The sequence below is a fragment of the Anolis carolinensis genome, chromosome 2 (assembly GCF_035594765.1).
Source record: "Anolis carolinensis isolate JA03-04 chromosome 2, rAnoCar3.1.pri, whole genome shotgun sequence".
Taxonomy (NCBI): Eukaryota; Metazoa; Chordata; class Lepidosauria; order Squamata; family Dactyloidae; genus Anolis; species Anolis carolinensis.
The window spans coordinates 190563448-190583134 of record NC_085842.1 but is presented as its reverse complement, the minus strand read 5'-3'; the positions used below and the strand labels follow the sequence as shown (position 1 = coordinate 190583134).

Below are 19687 nucleotides of genomic sequence, written 5' to 3'. Positions count from 1 at the left end.
GTAGATTTCCCCTAGGTTCATCTCATGATACCACAATGATCAACAGAATATAAGCATCTATGTATTTTTATATATGGCAAGAAATATGTGTTCAGAAAGCTATTACAATATTTATTTGAGGTTATAATGATTTGTTTTCATGTATGAAAAATGGGTGCGAGTTTTTGCAACATAGCTTGATTGATTAACAAGAATGTGAATTTTGGGAATACTATTTGGTAGTATAGATTATCAAATCAAATAATGTTTTTACAAAAGAGAACCAACAAAATGACTGTAAAGACTTTTTTAATTCTGCAATTAAGACATTCAAAAAAAAATTCATCTGGGCCTTTTAAAAAGTGCCAGTAGATTCCAGATAAAAATCAAATCTTCATCACTGGCATCTTTTTAGGATTGCTGGAAAGGAAATTTTCAATCATTCAGATGTGGCTTTTGATATTCTTTGCTGAAATAAAAAAAACACTTTTATTGAGAGAAAGTACATCGAAGACGAATGACTTTTTAGCCCTGTTTTGCCACCTTTAAGTGCGGCAAAGGAGGTCCTCTGACGGGGCCTGCCCAGCACCACGAGACAACACATGGCAGCCCCCCCCCATTTTTCCTACCAAACTATGGGAAGATAAGCATGTTTTGGGGAGCTCCAACAAAGCTACTCATATTTTGGGGCTAAAAAGCCCGTGGAATGATGGAGAGGAGGGAAAGAGTGCCAAAGAACCATCTCCCAACCTCCATGTGATGAGGGGGGGGGGGGGGGGAAGGAGGGTGTGCGGGGTGCCCTGAGCCACCTCGCATGCCTTCCCTTGGTGGGCGAAAGCTGGCCAAATGGCATGGCTCCTTTTGTCCTATGTAAATAAAAAATGTGGTTTTGAAGCCAATCTCCATTAGCATGTTTTTAATGAGCCTTGAGCTATTTCTTTTGTGTCTTATGAGAAGAAAGAGCACCAATTGCTATTTTAGAAAGAGGGCTACACAACGTTTTTTAAAAATACTCTTTTTCTTGCTATAATTCAGTCCCAAAGCATTCAGTACCACTTTCTGGCATCACTAGTAACATTTTATTGCCAGCAAAAAATAAAATTAAAATAATTCAGGACATATCACAACAAACTACGCACAAATGGACAAACACATAAAAAACTTCTATGGTTCAATATCTATGATTTGTATTGGCTTTCTTGGCCATTGATTCTCCCCCTTGCTAGATGGGAAAAAGGAACAGAGATGATTCCTGATAGCAATTTACAATTTTTAGAACAGTGTCCCTTTGATGAATCCTGATGAAGCCTGATGTAGAAATGCAGGTCCAGAAAATTCTTGCTACAGTACCATGAATGATGATTAGACAATTGCGACAGTCTCATCCAGTTTACTTTATCTTTCCCTACTGGTATCTGTTGAAACTGGGGAAGATCGAAGTGGATATGTTATGAGTGGCCAACTATAAGAACTAAGGCTTTCTATTATGAGAACTCTAATTTCTTTGCACTAATCTTGAAGAACATTTCTGATTGCTCACTGTGCCATCCATCTCGATTCCTCTTGAATATACCACCCAGCTAGCATATTTTGCTTTGCCTTACCTTTCTCCTGGCTTTCAGACTCAATCTTGCTGGCAAGGTGAAGTATACTGAGCCTGGGCAAACTCATCTGGTGGAGAGAGAAAGAAGACAAAGCCATGGAAGTATAAATGGGTTCCATTTAGATATTTAGGAAGAGAGATATACGTTTAATTTTAGGAAAAGCAATTAAAACATCTTTGGACTGCAAGCATATGAAACTCGGAACCATTGAGTTCTTTGTAACCTTCAGATTGTCAATAGATTAGAAAAACATTTAAGATGTGCCTTTAAAAGGAGCTCCATCAGATGAAGGGGTGACCTAACAGTCACATCTAACAGTTTCATACCAAATGAACACAAAAATGCATGCTCTTCTTCCTCAAAATGGTACTGCTTGTCATTTCAGTATTATGTGTACAAATATATTTTTCAGTGATTACCAAACCTCTAACCTGTTTCATAATAATCGTAGATTTTAACTTGAGCTGGTTTGATGTTGGACACAGAATGGGCTTGTTCTACAGTTAATGCAAACGTTATTTTCTCTGCTGATACCTGAGGAATAAGAAGAAAGAAAGTATTAGAAACAGCTTTTTTTTTAACGTTATGAAGCTATCTCTTTACCATAAATCTACGAAAGCCCTTTTTCTCCCATCCAAGACTTACATCTTCCAGATAACAAAAGATGTGATCATTTCTGGTTTCCACACGCATCATTTTGTTTTGGAGCTGCATGAGACAAAAAGCAATAGGAAAGTTATTTTCTAAACTATTACAGAACTATAGCTTTGGCCTATGACTCTGAAGTGAGTCTATACAGATTGCTTTTTGTTGTCACTGTTATGAAAGTGTTTCTAACTAGTTGAAATTTTACCAGTACTGTGGGCACTTCCTCTTCCATGAAGGAATCTCTGGCCCTATTTACACTACTGCATAATGCAGTTTCAGAATCCAGATCAGATGCACTGGATTGGATTATATGGCAGTGTGGACTCATATAATTCAGTTCAATGTGGATTCTGAAACTGCATTATATAGCAATGTAGATCCGGACTCTGTGCCTCCTTCATGAATTCGAGGGCTTCCCATGCCAATCATTCAGAAAAGGCATGCACCAACCACTATGTCAAACATTATAATTGGGCATCTGTATTCATGGTTTTCCATCAGTGAATTCAGCAACCCTTTGAAGGCTAATGAAAATGATTTGACACCCTTGCACTAGGCAAACTCATTCATTGGAGCCTGAGCTTTTACCTCTTGGAGTGATGATTGGACAGGAACAAAACCAGACAGCATCTTCAAATCAACAATGGCCATGTTGGATGTGTTGCGCTCACCAGTGTAACTTGAAATGAAAACAAACCCAAATCATTTTGCATTCTGATATATTGTGAAGAGTTTTTTTTAATGATACAGTAGAGTTCCAGTTATCCGACTTAAACAGGCGAGCCGAATGTCGGATAACTGGATCTGTTGGATAATAGGGAGGTCCGGTTTAGGGAAGCCCGGTGTGTGTTGCTGCCTAGCAACATGCTCCAGGTTTCTTGGAGGGCCAGGCCCTGGCTGGAGGGAGGAAACTCTTTTCTCCAGCAAGGGCCTGGCCTTCAGAGAAACGCGGAGCCTGCCTCGGGTTTCCCTCAACCAGACCCTTGCGGGAGGAAAGAGTTTCCTCCCTCCAGCAATGGCCTGGCCGAGGGAAACCCAGGGCACACTCCGCATTTCTTGGTGGGCCAGGCCCTTGCTGGAGGGAGAAAACTCTTTCCTCCAGCAAGGGCCTGGCCTTTGGAGAAACACGGAGCTTCCCCCGGGTTTCCCTCGGCCAGGCCCTTGCTGGAGGAAACAGTTTCCTCCTTCCAGCAATGGCCTGGCCGAGGGAAACCCGGGGCAAGCTCCGCGTTTCTTGGCTCAGGGAATCACCCCGCGAGTGCTGCTGCCTAGCAACACTTACGAGGCATGTCCTCCTCCCTCTCCCGCTCCTTCTCCTGAGCTTCCTTCAGCTCAGCAGTGCTCCCCAGGAAGGAACTCAAGAGAAGGAGGAGAGGAAGAGGTGCCCCCGGCGGCACCTCGGATAATACGGAGTGTCGATTAACTGGAACTCAGATAACCGGAACTCTACTGTATGTGTAGTAGTTAGTGGTTTACACAATTCAAAACATTTGCAAACATTAATTTATAGCAAATTAATTGAAATTCTGCATTCTGTGTGCTGTGGAAGTTATACAACATTCCTTTAAAAGTACACATTTGTTGATTTTGCTTAAAAGATTTGGTATTTTTCATTATTTATTCTTTTATTTGACCGTATCCTTATGTCAAGAGGACAGGGAAAATGAGGAGGGCCTGAGGTAAGTGCCCCCGGACCTTAGTTTGCCTGTGCCTGATTTAGCCCCTATTCTCTCTGCTTCCAAGATTTCACAGAATCCACAATTCCAAATACCTCTTTGTATTCATTAAGTGCAAAGGACTTGCTTTTACTTTTAAATTGAAACTGGGGTTTTTTCTTAGTAAGCTGAGTTTTGAACTTTTTGTGTTTCCACAGAAACATGGTGTACATATGGCTGAGCCCAATCACAAGCAAATCAATATGTTTTTGACTTCGTTGTATCCAGCCTTGAGCCATAAAGAGAGGTGGGTAATAAATAAAATTTGTTATTGTTGTTAATAATTGCTCAGACTTTGAACCTTTACACAGAGAAATGGATTATCAACAACACACCAGGAATAAAATAACTGCCCCTTTTCATTTTATTTTGTTCTGTTTGATAACAGACTTTATTTCAGTAGTCACTTTTCAACTAACATTTAAAATGGAACATTACCTGGCTGTCACAGTGATCGTAAATTTGGGTAGGAAGTCGCCTGTACAGGAAGCATTTCTTGTCTCCACTAAGAGAGCAAAACCAGAAGTCTCTGTGGGAAGGATGATGTTGTACCTCAAGGTTGTCTGAAAGAGGGTAGGAAAAGGCCATATAGCATCAGTTGTTGTTGTATTGACGGTCTTGATGTTGTGCCTCTAATATGTTACCATTGAGGGAGATAGGCCATCTCATTTACCTGTGTATAGACACATCCAGAGCCATCTACTTTCACAGTGTAGCTTCCTTGTGCACTGGGCAGGGCAACCTGCTGAAGAAGAACACTGTTGTCCCTATTCACCACGAAGTGCTTCTTGAAAGATTCCTCAGCGCTGATGTCTACTGTGTTTGCTGCATCTTTTTGAAAAGTAAGGATCCCATATGCAGCTAAAGCTTGGAGTGCCATAGGAGTGTCCTGGAGGATGCAATAAAATTCTCGATAAGAAAACAATGTGTCTGATCCCATTAATCACTTGTGCACCCTACTTCCTTCAGGATGCTGAAGGTGATGTGCATGGGGGATGTTTGATTTTGATTTGACAACAACTCAGAAAACCAGGGAAGGCTCAGTGAGTTTATGGCTGAGCAGAGATTTTCAGTCAAGTCTTTGCAGTCTCACAGTCTTGTATTTCCCACTTCATTGCTCTAATTCTTCCCAGCATGTTCTAGGATGGTCTCAAAATGTGAAAGAGAAAAATGTAATAAAGGTTGGATTTGATTAGCCTCTAGAGCTAAGCAGAACAATAACTAAGTCATGGTGACATTCTAAATCCCTTGGATGTTTTGTTGACAGGGAAAGCAAGGGAAATAAACAAGGGAAATAAACAAGACGATCTACAACTTTTAGCACACTGCACACCACACTTAGGATGTTATAGGTATCACTGAAACCTGGTGGGATGACTCCCATCACTGGAAAGTAGCCATCGAAGGCTATAACCTCTTTCCCAGAAGCAGAACAAAGGGGAGAAAAGGGGGAGTAGCCTTATATGTCAAAAACTGTTGTCCAGTTCTGGGCACCACAATTGAAGGGAGATGTTGGCAAGCTGGAATGTGTACAGATGAGAATGACTATAATAATCAAGGGTCAGGAGAAAAAGGCCTATGAGGAGCGGCTTAAAGAGCTGGGCCTGCAGAAGAGAAGGCTGGAAGGAGACATGATGGCCATGTTTAAATATGTGAGGGGGAAGTCATAGGGAGGAGGGAGCAAACTTGTTTTCTGCTGTCCTGGAGACTAGGACATGGAACAATGGCTTCAAACCACAGGAAAGGAGATTCCACCTGAACATTAAGAAGAACTTCCTAACTATGAGAGCTGTTCAGCAGTGGAACTCTCTGCCCCGGACTGTGGTGGAGGCTCCTTCTTTGGAGGCTTTTAAGCAAAGGCTGGATGGCCATCTGTCGGGTGTGCTTTGAATGGAATTTCCTGCTTATTGGCAGGCGGTTGGACTGGATGGTCCACGAGCTCCCTTCCCACTCTCTATTCTATGAAATTCAAAACGGAAACAATAGTTTAAATGTGCTTTTTCCACAATAATAGTAAAATGTTAATCCTTTTGTGGAGCCTGAAATGGAGAAACTGGGAGCCAGTTCAAGAAATTTTGTAATCTTAGTCTCCCTCTAATCCACAGGGGAGGCTCAAGGCATATGCAAAGTACATGGTTGCGGAAGATGCCCTCCTATGGATTCCTAAGGACCTTCATGGCTCTTCCACATAGCCATATAACCCAGAATATCAAAGCAGAATAACCCACAATATCTGCCTTGACCTGGATTATCTGAGTCCACCATTCTATATAATCCAGTTCAAAGCAGCTATTGTGGATTATCTGCCTTGATATTCTGGGTTATATGGCTGTGTGGAAGGACCCTCAGTGTTCTTCCACACAGCCATATGACCCAGAATATCAAGGCAGAAAAACCCACAATATCTGCTTTGAACTGGATTATCTGAGTCCACACTGCCCTATATCCCAGTTCAATGTTTGGTGCTAAATTCGCAAATATAGTAATTCCTACATAACATGTAGGAGCCTCCGGTGGTGAAATGTGTTAAAGCACTGAGCTGTTGAACTTGCAGACCGAAAGGTCCCAGGTTCAAACCCCGGGAGCGGCGTGAACAGCCGCTGTTAGCTCCAGCTCCTGCCAACCTAGCAGTTCGAAAACATGCCAATGTGAGTAGATCAATAGGTACCGCTCTGGCGGGAAGGTAACGGCGCTCCATGCAGTCATGCCGGCCACATGGCCTTGGAGGTGTCTACGGACAATGCCGGCTCTTCGGCTTAGAAATGGAGATGAGCACCAACCCCCAGAGTCAGACATGACTGGACTTAACAGCAGGGGAAACCTTTACCTTTTACATAATATTACCATGTATTGAACAACTTTTTCTGTTAATTTGTTGTAAAACATGCTTTTTTGGTGCTTAACTTGTAAAATCATAATGTAATTGGATGTTTAATAGGCTTTTCCTTAATCCCTCCTTATCCAACTTTTTCGCTTATCCAACGCTTTTATGTTTCAGTGATTGGTTTGAGGGGTTGTGCCAAAATTCTGTTCGCTTACACTTGAAAATTACCTAGGGCCGGCCCTGCTAATCCAAAACGTATTTTTATTTTGATTAAATATGCCTTCTGACTCCAAGAGAAGCAGAGGTTGAATGCTCTTCACTATACAAATATGTTGTGCAACTTAGGAACAAAAGATGGAGAAATGTACATTCCTGAAAGCAGTGAATTCCCCCAACACCTTCTATTCCAGGACACAAGCAAACTTAAAATGAACAAAAAAAATTGAACAGAATAGAACACGAGCCAATAAATTCAATTAATTTGAATCAGAAGAAAAGAGATTGCTATGTGAAAATTTTCTTTTACATTGGAATAGATAGGACACAGGTTGGATAGCCATCGTCCAGGGTGGTTTAGCAGTGGATTTCTCAACTAGCCGGGATGGTAACAGTTAGCCCTTGAGGCCCTTTCCAATTCTTTGACACTATGACAGAGAAAAGATATAATTCTTCCAATAGCATGCAATTCAGTTAAAAATTACCTGAGTGGAGGAGAAGCCTCCATTGCTGTTCTGTTGCCTGACAATCCACTGTGCCATCTGTGAGGCAAAAGTCAGGTTCTCCTGAGAAAGGTTTTCTTGCATGAGATAAGCTATTTGGATATAAGCATTGATCTCAACCTCAGCAGATGGGGCACGAGGATAGAAGGAAGGAAACGATTGTGGTGGGGGCCTCTTCTCCCTTTCCCAGTACACCAGTCCCCCTGAGAATGCAGAAGAAAATATTAGAGCTCAGGCAAAAAACTCCTGTCAGGACAATTGGACATTTTCCAATAGCTAGATTCTTTATTGATCATTCTGACCAGTAGTAGTCATTCTCTCACATGTGTCCCACAGATTAATGTCCTTGTCTCGTGGAGCATTTTTCTCATGATAGGACACTTCATCTCAATTTCAATGATGAAGTGGTATGGAGCCCTTCAGTGGACGTTTGCCTACTTCCAGCTGTCATCCATTGCCCTTCATCCTTAAAATGGAGATGAAGTGTGCTGAAAGGAGGGAGCCCAGAACACGGGCGAGTAATCATGTTCTAAGCCCTGGGGTGCACCAAAATGTTGCTAAAAAACATATGATGGGATTTGACAGATTTGCTCGTCTCAAATCATTTCCGTGATGTGGAGGAATGGGCATTCCTCACCACTTTGCTATCACTGTATTTTCTCCTTAATAGTAATTTAGGCTCAAAACAGTGATCTTCTTGGCTTTTTAACATAACATGGCTATAATAGAGGGGACCATGGTGAAGTCGTTTTTAATTACACTGAAGGGAAGCACAGAGTTGTAAAAGGGATAATTGCAAGGTAATTATAATTATACTGGTTCCTCTCTCCCTATCTTCTTCCCTCAATCCCTTCCTTGAGCCCCCAATGGCAAAGTGGGTTAAACCCTTGTGCCGGCAGACTGCTGACTTGAAGGTTGGGTTGCTAACCTGAAGGTTGACAGTTCGAATCCAACCCAGGGAGAGCATGGATGAGCTCCCTCTGTCAGTTCCAGTTTCATGCGGGGGCATGAGGGAAGCCTCCCACAAGGATGGTAAAAACATCAAATATCCGGGTGCCCCCTGGGCAACGTTTTTGCAGATGGCCAATTCTCTCACAACAATTCTCTCCTTTCCTTCCCCCCTTTCTCTCTCTCTCTTTTGTGGGTGGCTTCTTTCATGTCCCCGCATAGAGCTGAAGCTGATAGAGAGAACTCATCCAGGCTGTCCCCGGGTTGGATTTGAACCAGCAACCTTCAGGTCAGCAACCCAAACTTCAAGTTATCAGTCCTGGCAGTACAAGTCCTTAACCCACTGCGCCACCAGGGGCTCCTCCTACACATGTGATGGAAAGACAGAACTTGAAACAGGACAATTGGGGATCAAAATGTATGATTCCCTTTGATAGACAGATGAGCTCCCTCCATGCTTCCCAAAGTCCATGTAATGAGGTCCTAAGTCTAAAGAAATTAGCACTAACAAAAAAAGACTTAAATGGCATGGGGGTGAGGGAGGCTACTATACTATCTCACCAGGTGAAGAGTTCTAGCTGCATGATACAGTATTTATTTGGACTAAATAAAGCTGTTCCCCAACCTCTATCCTTTTGCACCCATAGACCACATGACTACTACTTCTGTTTATTTTTAAATGTTCCATCCTGATTTATTGAGATACATCATGGTAGAGTGAAATCCAAGTAGTTTCTATCTGCTAATAGAAAACTTCGAGAAATCCACCCTGTTCCCTAATGACTCCAAGCCTCTGGAACATTTTTTGATGAAGAGAGAGGTCTGCTTCATGTTCATTCAAACTCCACTGCAACTGTAGCATTTACAAAATTATGCAAGGGCTGCAAATGTGACAAAGGCAGGGATGTACATCCAAGTACTGCCCTCTCCTCAGTTTCTCTATGTGCCTGGTTTCTCCTTGGCTGAACACTGAAATAAAAGAGCTCTAAGCTGTACTGAAACTGGTCAGATACATCCACTGCCAAGAAATTAACAAGCAACTTCTCAGAGAATCATAGAATAATGAAGCTGGAAACTAGGCCAACCCTTGCCATGCAGAAAAAAACACAATCAAAGCACTCCTGACAGATGGCCATCCATCCTCTGTTTAAAGGCCTCCAAAGAAGGAGCTTGCACCATGCTCCAATTCATATTACTCCAATTCCCTATTACAGATATGAACACTAAAGCCTGTACAATGTATACAGCTATAGTTGTGTGTGTGTGTGTGTGTGTGTGTATTATATACAGTAAATACTACAGCATGTTTTAAATAGGCATAGCAACAAATGTGGTTAGAAGTAGCAAAAGATGTTGCCAAACAGCAGAGAGCATGGCAGGACCTTAGGACAGAATTTTTGTTTTACTCATGAGTTTCTCCAACAGACTGTATTGTATACTAGTATCTTTACCAGACCTAGAAGGTGTCTAGCTGGCAATCTCTCTAATTTTTAATCAGCTTCTTGCCTAACTCTAGAGTACTTGAAGCTGAAGTTGTAATATTGGAGCTAGGTTTCCCCTTAATTCATCTTCAGATATAACTGGGAGGACTCTGAATTATTTGTTACCAGGGCTGCATTAATGGAATTCTTGAATTCGACTCCCTGCCTCATCCTTCCAAAAACCTGTCCTAGTGACCATTATGAACCTCCAAATGTGCATCACCATTGAAAAACTAAAATCAAAAACATATTTATTTTTGTTTTTCTTCCCAATTCCTGTAATATTTTTGTTAATCCTGTTTTCCTAGGCACTGTGCCTGAAGTACATAATGGAGAAAGCATCTCTGTCTATTCCTACTCTGACTTTGGGTTCCAAGGCTAATCTGGGTCTGAAAAGAGATGGCTTCACATCTGCCATCTCAGCCCAAGCAGTTGTTATATCTACATAGTTACGGTTAGGAGAGTGAAAGTTATTTAAAACCAGACATGGATGCCCCACTTTTTGCTTCTGGGTGCAAGGGCAAAACACTCACCAGTTCTAGTAGCAGATTTCATCAGGATATTAAAGATGTGGTTCACTTTTTCCTTGTCACCAGCTAAGCTGAAGGTATAGACCAAAAGAGCATTGACATAGAGGTGTTGAACATCCCTGTCGGGAAGAGCAGCCAAGCAGGAGAGTCCACTTCGCACCACAGGATCCTATTGTTTAAGATACAGGTTAATTATTTACGAATGATATGAAGACATTTCATTTTTACCAACTGACTAACCCCATTGTTAGGATACTTGCATATGAACTAAATACCTAACTGCACATTCCATTTGCTAGAGACCTCTGGAACCATTAAATTAAAATGGGCTTCCCTCTCTCACTGGGAGAGGGTTGCTATAGGTCAAATCTATTAAGTTGCTATATGCAGATCGAGGCAATGTACTTTGACGATAAGGTAGGTGGAAACGTATCCATGAAAATGTGGTCAACATGCAGAGACTTTAATGGCTAAAAAGCTGAATGTTGATTCACAGACAATCCAAGTCTCATTCATAGTGAGAAAGGATTGAAGATGGGACAACTTTTCACCACTGAGGCATGAGGTTTACAACAGACGAAAGGTCAGAATTTGAGAAAAATGCAAGATGAACTCGGGCAGAATACAGGCTCACTGGGATGAAAACAAATAGGAAATGTGGGGACATAACAGTACTTACATTAAGAACAGATGGCCAGTGTAAGACTCTGGAGAAGAATTTCCAGATTAATTTCATATCCCCTTTCTACACTATCCCATATCATTAAATCCCATTTTCCTGGTTGGGCTGGCAAAGGTTGCAGATGAGTGGTTGTGCCACTGGTGCCAGAGAAGATGGAGGTTTCTGCCTCTTGAAAACTGGAACTCTAGCTTTTTAACAACCCAGTGGAAATCCAGGGAAATTGCCCATCTCCACATGAGATTGGAAATGGAAATCCATTCAGAATCTTGAACTGGGGGGGGGGGGGGGGGCTTCTGGAGGGGTTTACGACATCCTTGCAGAATGTAAACTAGCACATGTTGCAGTCATTATTATGTACTGGTATACAGACACAGACCACACTGATCAACAAAACCATTCTTGTGAACCTCCTATTGCTTGTTCAGGATAGTTTCACATTGGATTGTAATGAACTGTGCCTTTAGTTTATCACAAATATCTAAGAATAACAGAAGGGGCATGGAAAATCCTGACATTATACCTCTTTGTAGATTATTCAAATAATCCCAGGGCCTCCACGAGAAAGGTTATATTTTACTGGAGTTGGCAAATGGGATTCAAAATTGGCTTATTGCCCAAACCTGAGGGTATCACCCAGATTTAGAAGTATAAGTGCAGAACTGGTGAAGATCTCAGAAAATTTGCTTGGGAGACATCAGTGAAAACCATCATCACAATAAAACCATACCGACTGGGGAAGTCCACTTTCCAATAGTGAAGCAGTGACATAAGCGGTGACGATAGTTCTCTCATCTGTTCCATCCTGTTTGCAGAGAGAAAAATTCAAACAAAAGTGCAAATAAGAACACATATTCCCCACTCTAAACTGATAAGTGTGTGTATTTTTTGTTGTTGTGGTCTCCCTCAAAATACAAAGCACACCTAAACAAATATATTTCATGTGAAAACTATGGATATGACATGGAGTTCAATGTCAGTATCATATACATTCCATTTTTTAAACATGCTTTTTATAAATTTTGTCACTTCATCACATAACTTAAATTTCACTGAGTTCTACACTTAAAATCTGGTATTCTGTGGGTCCACTACATTCGTTTTGGTTAAAGTGCAGTTGTTGAGTCTTTTAAACATTGAGGGCAACATTTTTTCCCAACGTATCAGGAAGAGGTGAGGAAATGGATTTTTTCTCAAAACTCCAGATGTTTTGCCAAATTTGGAATGAAGTAGCACTCCTTGCTCTCAGGTTAGAATCACCCAATTTGTGGGAGGATAACTGGGGGAGGAGTAAAAATAAACTTTATTGTATAAAACCTCAAAATCCTTGAAGTCATTGAAAATAAAAATTTAGAAATTAAATAGAGGGGTTTTTTTCTAAATAAGAATATTTCATTGGTGTCATGGTTTGCAAAGGCACTGTGCTGTGTGTGTTAACTGGAAAATGAAGTGCATGAAGCCTATTGGTTGAGCCTGCAAAGATCTGGGGATTGATTTGGTACTGTTTCTGTTCTGCCGCTGCAGAACCTGTTTGGACAAGTTTTCAGTGCTGGCTGAATACTGCTGGTGAAGGGAGCAGTGTACGCAAAGAGGCTTTGCTATTTTGAGTCCTGTTTGCTGCTGAGAAAAGAGGGAGAAGAACCAGGACTGTATTCTTCTCTGAAGCATATTTGTGGACTGAGAAAAGACTATTTATTTATTTATTTGCTACATTTATATGCCGCCCTTCTCACCCCAAAGGGGACTCAGAGCGGCTTACAAATTAAATTTACATACAATATTATATTAGCATAGTACAATACTGGTAATAAATTACTATATTGTACTGTATCAATATATTGTAATATTATTAGTAATATTACATATAAAATATAATATATAATTAATATTATTATATTGTATTATTAGTATTATATCGTATTACAATATAATATTATGAATATTATATGTATATACAATATGTTATAATTATTATATATTATTGTAAATTATATTGTGTGTATATATATACACACACACGCACACACACATATATATATACGTGTGTGTGTGTATATATATATACATATATATACATATATATAAAACTAGCATAGCATGTTATTGCGGGGAGGGGCCTCCAGCTGTTTATGACTATTTATGACTGTAGACTTCTACAAGTAAGAGATCATTGTAAATACTACTGTTTTTGATTTCTTGAAATCAGTAAAGTTTTTTGTTCTGCAAATCTGAGTGGCATATTATTGTTCTGCGGGTGACTCTGGACCACGGGCACACGTAAGAGCTTCCATTTATCATCATCAATCCACTACAATTGGCACACTTTGGATGTCCAACAATTTTGACAGAAGGCATAGACATACCCATGGGATTTTCTACACTAATCATTCCAACTTTGAAATAAATTATACAAACCAGATCAACAGGTGAAAGAAGATAAGAAAAGGGAACCTTTCTCAGAAATAATATGAATAGCTATACAAATGTAACATAAAGTAGAGATTTTAAAAAAAATGCTGAAGCAACTGGAGGAAATATTTCTCTGTGTATGCACCCCACTGTGAACTGGGATTTTCCAGGGGTGCATCTACACTTTAGAATTAATGCAGTTTGATACCACTTTAACTGCCATGGTCCAGTGCTACATAATCTAGGGAGTTGTAATTTTAGATGGTTTTTAGCTTACTCTGCCTCATCAAACTAGAAATTTTAGGATTTCATAAGGTTGACCCATGGCAGTTAAAGTGATATCAAACAGCATCCATTCTACAGTGAAGATGCACCCTGGGAGTCAGACTATTGGGTCAAAGCCAGTGGGTCTAGAGTGCAAAGAATTCCTATGATACCTGTAAAGCGTTGTTGTAAATTTTCCCTTGCGGCTGGAAGCAGCCATCTGCTTCCTGTTTGCTTGCAATCCAAATGAGTGCTTGGCTCAAGACGTTGTCATCTACAAATATAGCAGACTTGCTTTGTGCAAGTGCTTTGTAGACCATAGCGGTGAGCCTGGAGGGAAAAAAGATTGGAGGGTGTTCAGATGAAGACAGCAAGTGGCAAGGCAGAGAAGCGTGCAGTATAAATGAAGCCATTGAATAGATGCTATTCTCTCCACTATCCGCCTTTAAAGCCGGTACATAGTTCTCACCAAAGATTTCCTTCTACGTTCTTGCTACCAAAAGTCCCAAAGGATCCATCATAATTTCTGAAATTCAGTTGCCTCTGGTACCCTAAAGTGGAAAAGAAATTACAAAATTCACTTTGGAGGTTGACTCCCCCACTTTTAATTGAATCATCATTTCAAGTGGGTTATAATTTTGAGATTCGTTCAGGGCTTATACAGTCAATATGTAGGTCATCTGTTAGTGTTGATCCTGTTAAAATATTAAAGTGAATGTAGATGTTGTCTGCATTCCTATCATTTCCATAATCAAGCTAAGCTTTGGAGCAAGTCTTCTACAAAATATTTCCAGGAATAAAAATTGGTAATAATATTGTGATTCTATCTTTCATTTAGGCCGGTCCTGATGTAGCTGATCCATGATTTTATGACATGGCTATGTGGGGAGAAACACACACATACCGTGTTTCCCCGAAAATAAGACAGTGTCTTATATTATTTTTTACTCCCAAAGATGCACTAGGTCTTATTTTCAGGGGATGTCTTGTTTTTCCATGAAGAAGAATTCATATTTATTGTTGAACAAAAAAAATGAACATTTATTCTATACTGTACAGTAGTTGTCATCACAAACCAACATAACTAAACCAGACAAACTGTGACTCCTGTCAAGAATTTCTTGTTACTATCATTATTTCCATATACAACTGGTATGTAAGCTGCCCCAAGTCCCTCTGGGGAGATAGAAGCAGGGTATAAAAATAAAATTATTATTATGATGATTATTATGATTATTATTTTATTGTATGACACAGCAAACAAGATAGACATGCTGGATTTTGTATCACAAAATCACAAGTCAAACACTTCCCAAGTGTCTAGGACTGTGTGATTTATTATTATTATTATTATTATTATTATTATTATTATTATTATTATTATTATGTACATTTACCAATCCTGCATGCTATGGTGTTTTGTTTGGCGGGCACTGGGCATGCTTCCGAACAAAAACTTTGCTAGGTCTTACTTTCAGGGGAGGCCTTATATTTAGCAATTCAGCAAAACTTCTAATAGGTCTTATTTTTTGGGGATGTCTTATTTTCAGGGAAACAGGGTATGTACAACCGCTTCTAAGTTTGAGATAGGGTAAAATGAGGGAATCATGTACTTGGAGCTAGAAGTGTGGAGGGAATGTTACTCCACCCTACAAAACAGGACAAGACAACATCTCAGCATATATTGTGTCAACAGACACATTATTTATTTATTTATTTACAGTATTTATATTCCGCCCTTCTCACCCCGAAGGGGACTCAGGGCGGATCACATTATGTACATATAGGGCAAACATTAAATGCCCATAAACACATTGAACCGAGACAGAGACAACAGACAGACAGACGCAGAAGCAATTTAACCTTCTCCTGAGGGGATGTTCGATTCTGGCCACAGGGGGGAGCAGCTGCTTCATCATCCACTCTGATGGCACTTCCTCACTTCCTCATTCCAACGTTGTAAATTAGTTAAATTTGCCTTCCCACTTTTTATAAGTGGTACCTTATTTCCTACTTGATAGATGCAACTATCTTTTGGGTTGCTAGGTCAGCAACGAGCAGGGGCTATATTTTATTTTTAATTGATGGGTGCTCACCCCACCATGGGCTGGCCTTGAACTCATGACCTCATGGTCAGAGTGATTTATTGCAGCAGCTGTTTACCAACCTGCGCCCCAGCCCGGCCCCAGCAGATGAATAATTTTGTCACTAATTTTGTGCTCTTAGGTGCACTGGTCTAGATGAAAATGATCACATCAAGTTATCTGAAAAAGGTCAAATGTGCAGATGCTCATTTGATCATTTCCCTTATATTGAAAATTACTGTATTTATATTTATTCTGTGTTTTTTCTTCTTCAAAAAATAGAATTTTATATATAAACTCTATAGAGATATTATTACACTAAGCAGTTTACAAGTATCGCAATCTGATATGGTATAATGCTGAAATCAGAACAAAGAAGGATTCAGCTGACAGACACACAGTCACATTATAGTCAGGGTGCCATTTAAAAAAGGCTACTCACCACTAGTTAAGTGCCCAACGATCCTGGATCTTTTTTCATCTGTCAGCTGCCCAGTGTTGTTCAGATACCTCAAGATGATGAAGTTTGATAAGAACATGGCAATATTCTGTTCCCCGCACCCATAGGGCACCTGGAGAAGATTTTCAGAGTTCTGCATGGCTGTCCCCATAACATCCCCTATGGACCAAGATAAAGTGGCAATTCAATTAATCCAATCTAGAGCTAGTGAAAACAGTGGGAAAATAGTCACAATTTCTCTGTGTGAGTTTAAACTTGTCAAGATTTTGCACGAAACAGTAAATCTTGGACAATTATAACTCAGCTTACAAAATCTTGGTTTATACTCTGCAATGCAGTGATATTTCCATGGTGATTTCCACTGGTTTGGTTTGTTTTCATTCTGGGGGCATTAGAGAACATATCAAACGTTCTCCATATAGATAGATAGCAGCCTCACACAGTGGATTATGGCAGACATGACTTATGGCATCATCTATGCAAGCACAATTGATTCTCTTCTCTCCACTTCACTTCAGAGACCATCCACACTGTTAGAAACTGAAATGGAGATGTTCAAATTTGCAGATAATGCTAAATTGGGAAGGATAACTAATTCCCCAGAGGACAGGATCAGAATCCAAAATGACATTAATAGTTTAGAGAAGTTTTTGAACCCAAGAGTTGTAGATAGGGAATATATTTGATGTAATACAGTAAGAAAGACAGCATAATAATAAAATGATATAATTACTAACTACCAACAATCAAAATGAGAATTGTGGAACTTTCTTTGTAGATATTAATAATAAATAATTTAAGAAAAGATACAATGCAAAATGATATGTTATGAAAAAATAAGATCAATTTCAATTGAAGAAGAACTGGAAAAGAATCTATGAAGATCAGGAGACAATGTGAGAAAACATAAGAAGATACAACCAATGAACTTAAAATTAAAATACCTAGAATACTCAATATTTTATGAAATATATGTTAAAGAAATAGAGATGAAGACATAGTTGTAACAGTGATAATTTTGTAAACGAACTCCCCATACCCTCACCTCTTTGTTTTCTCCTTGCAACTTGTTATAAATATTTTTAATAAACTTTATTTATATTCCGCCCCCTCTCCCCAAGGGACTCTATATCCAAATCAGCCTCCCAAATGACCAGGAGGACCTCCTCATGCAGTCCATCATAGTTGCCAGACACTGGTTCAGGACTAGGGCAGCTTCCTTGGCTTTAGGTGGAAATGAGTAATAAAGTTTTGTGTCATCTGTTTACAGATGATACCAAACACCAAAACCCCGGATGACCCCTCCCATGGTTTCATGTAGATGTTGAATAGCATGGGGGATAAAATTAAGCCTCGTGGGCCTCCATAACCCCCAGGGACCAAGCAGACATCTTCCAGCACCACCTTCTGAGTCTGGCACCCTAGGAATGAGTGGAGGCACTGTAGGACAAATATTTTTTTTTGCTGTTCTCTAGGCATTGGGTGGGTCTTAGGTGGAGTATCTTTTCTTTGCAGAAAGCTTACCAATGTATGAATGCAGAGGTGCAATTTTAGAAAATCACTGAATATGAAGACTCACAAAAAACGTAGTCATAAAGTACAATCAGGAGACAAAAAAGCAACATTTTGAAAGGTGATGACACCTTCACCATTTGGAGCCATGGAAGAAGAAGAACTCAGCAAGTTCCTGGGCCACCTACACACATGGATAGATACCTTCATAAAAACAACAACCATCACCCAAGTCAAAAAAGAAGCACAACCAAAGCCCTGACAGACCATGTGTCAGGATGCAAAAAGATCAGTATTCTCCAAACTGACCTTTTTAACATATGACCAGAGCAAACCGGATAAGGAAGACCATTTGGTTGGGAAGACTGATTTATGACCTTCTCTGGTTTTCAAACGTGGGAGAGGACAATTGAAGGGAAGGTGTGAATGGAGAAGAAGAGACGTGAGGGGGGGAGGGAAGAAACAACGTGATATACCGGGGAAAGAGTGGAAGAGGGGCAGTATAAGCTTTGCGGTCATCTTGGCAAGGCGGATTCAATAAAGTTTCCATAGCACCAGCTGTGTGAGCCTATCTTTGTGTCCTACACCTTCCACGAACTGACTGTGCACAAAGAATCTGTAAACCTAAACTCCTCCAAGGTGAACTAAACCACCTAAACTGGACTGTACATACCAATGGATACTCTACCACAGACATCAGAAGAGCTGTAAGGCCAAGAACAAGCCATGAGAGTTACGACAAAGATCCACCCAGAGGAAAGGTGTTCTTACCATATATCAAGGGAACCACTGACCACATAGGCAAACTGATGAAGAAACACAACCTACAAACTATCTACAGACCCATGAAGAAAATCCAACAAATGCTACATTCAGTGAAGGACAAGAGGGATACTCTTACCACTGCAGGAGTCTACCATATACCAGGTAGATGCGGACAATTCTACATAGGGACCACCAAACACAGAATTGCCCAAACACGAGTCAAAGAACATGAAAGGCACTGCAGACTAACTCAACCAGAGAAGTCAGCCATAGCAGAGCACTTGATGAACCAACCTGGACACAGTATATTATTTGAGAACACAGAAATGCTTGTCCACTCTAACAACTATCATGTCAGACTACACAGAGAAGCCATTGAAATCCACAAGCATGTGGACAATTTCAACAGAAAGGAAGAAACCATTAAAATGAACAAAATCTGGCTATCAGTATTAAAAAACTCACAAATCAGAACAGTAAATAAGGAACAACACTCTAAAAACAGAGGAGTTCCCGACATGAATCAATCAGGGGCAGCTAACGACTCTGAACAAAGGATTCCCCCAGGCAAGAAGAAGCCAGGAGGTGAAGCTATTCAATGCTAATTAAGATGATTAATTATAACATTCACACTGGCCTCCAACTGACTAGAGTTCTTCTCTCCCCTTGGACTTTCCACAGATATATAAACCTTCCTTTCTTAGTTTTTTCCATATACCTCACAACATCTGAGAATGCCTGCCATAGATGTGGGCGAAACGTTAGCAAAGAATACTTCTGGAACATGGGCATACAGCCCGGAAAGCACACAACAACCCAACATTTTCAAAACTTACCAAGAACAGAGAATACAGCTCTACCTGACTCTTCCACCAGATTTTCAGGCAATTTCAAGGTTAGTGACTCAGAGATGGTTGTACCTATGGATTTATAGAAATAAATAATGGAAATATTGGCACCATTTCAACATTATTTTTATGAAATAAAAGCTAATGTCTCTAAGGTAAGCCATTTGAATCTAAATGGAAAAACTGGAAATGGGTAGCACTAGAACTGAGAAGAATTT

The 19687-nt window shown here is 40.2% G+C and overlaps 1 protein-coding gene across 1 annotated transcript in view; it reads right to left on the bottom strand.

Moving 5' to 3' along the window:
- Positions 1-271: 271 nt before the first annotated feature.
- The window catches only part of LOC100559048 (ovostatin), a 60077-nt gene continuing 40661 nt past the window's right edge, over positions 272-19687 (bottom strand). Inside the window, exons 23-36 of the mRNA XM_062971380.1 lie at positions 19458-19541; positions 16327-16503; positions 14270-14351; positions 13974-14130; positions 11858-11932; positions 10452-10617; positions 7472-7692; positions 4620-4835; positions 4385-4509; positions 2820-2910; positions 2229-2291; positions 2015-2117; positions 1584-1650; positions 272-448 (exon numbers count right to left, since the gene is read on the bottom strand). Coding sequence (XP_062827450.1) covers positions 1604-1650; positions 2015-2117; positions 2229-2291; positions 2820-2910; positions 4385-4509; positions 4620-4835; positions 7472-7692; positions 10452-10617; positions 11858-11932; positions 13974-14130; positions 14270-14351; positions 16327-16503; positions 19458-19541 — 1607 coding nt within the window. The 3' untranslated portion in view covers positions 272-448; positions 1584-1603. The remainder of the gene's footprint in view (positions 449-1583; positions 1651-2014; positions 2118-2228; positions 2292-2819; positions 2911-4384; positions 4510-4619; positions 4836-7471; positions 7693-10451; positions 10618-11857; positions 11933-13973; positions 14131-14269; positions 14352-16326; positions 16504-19457; positions 19542-19687) is intronic.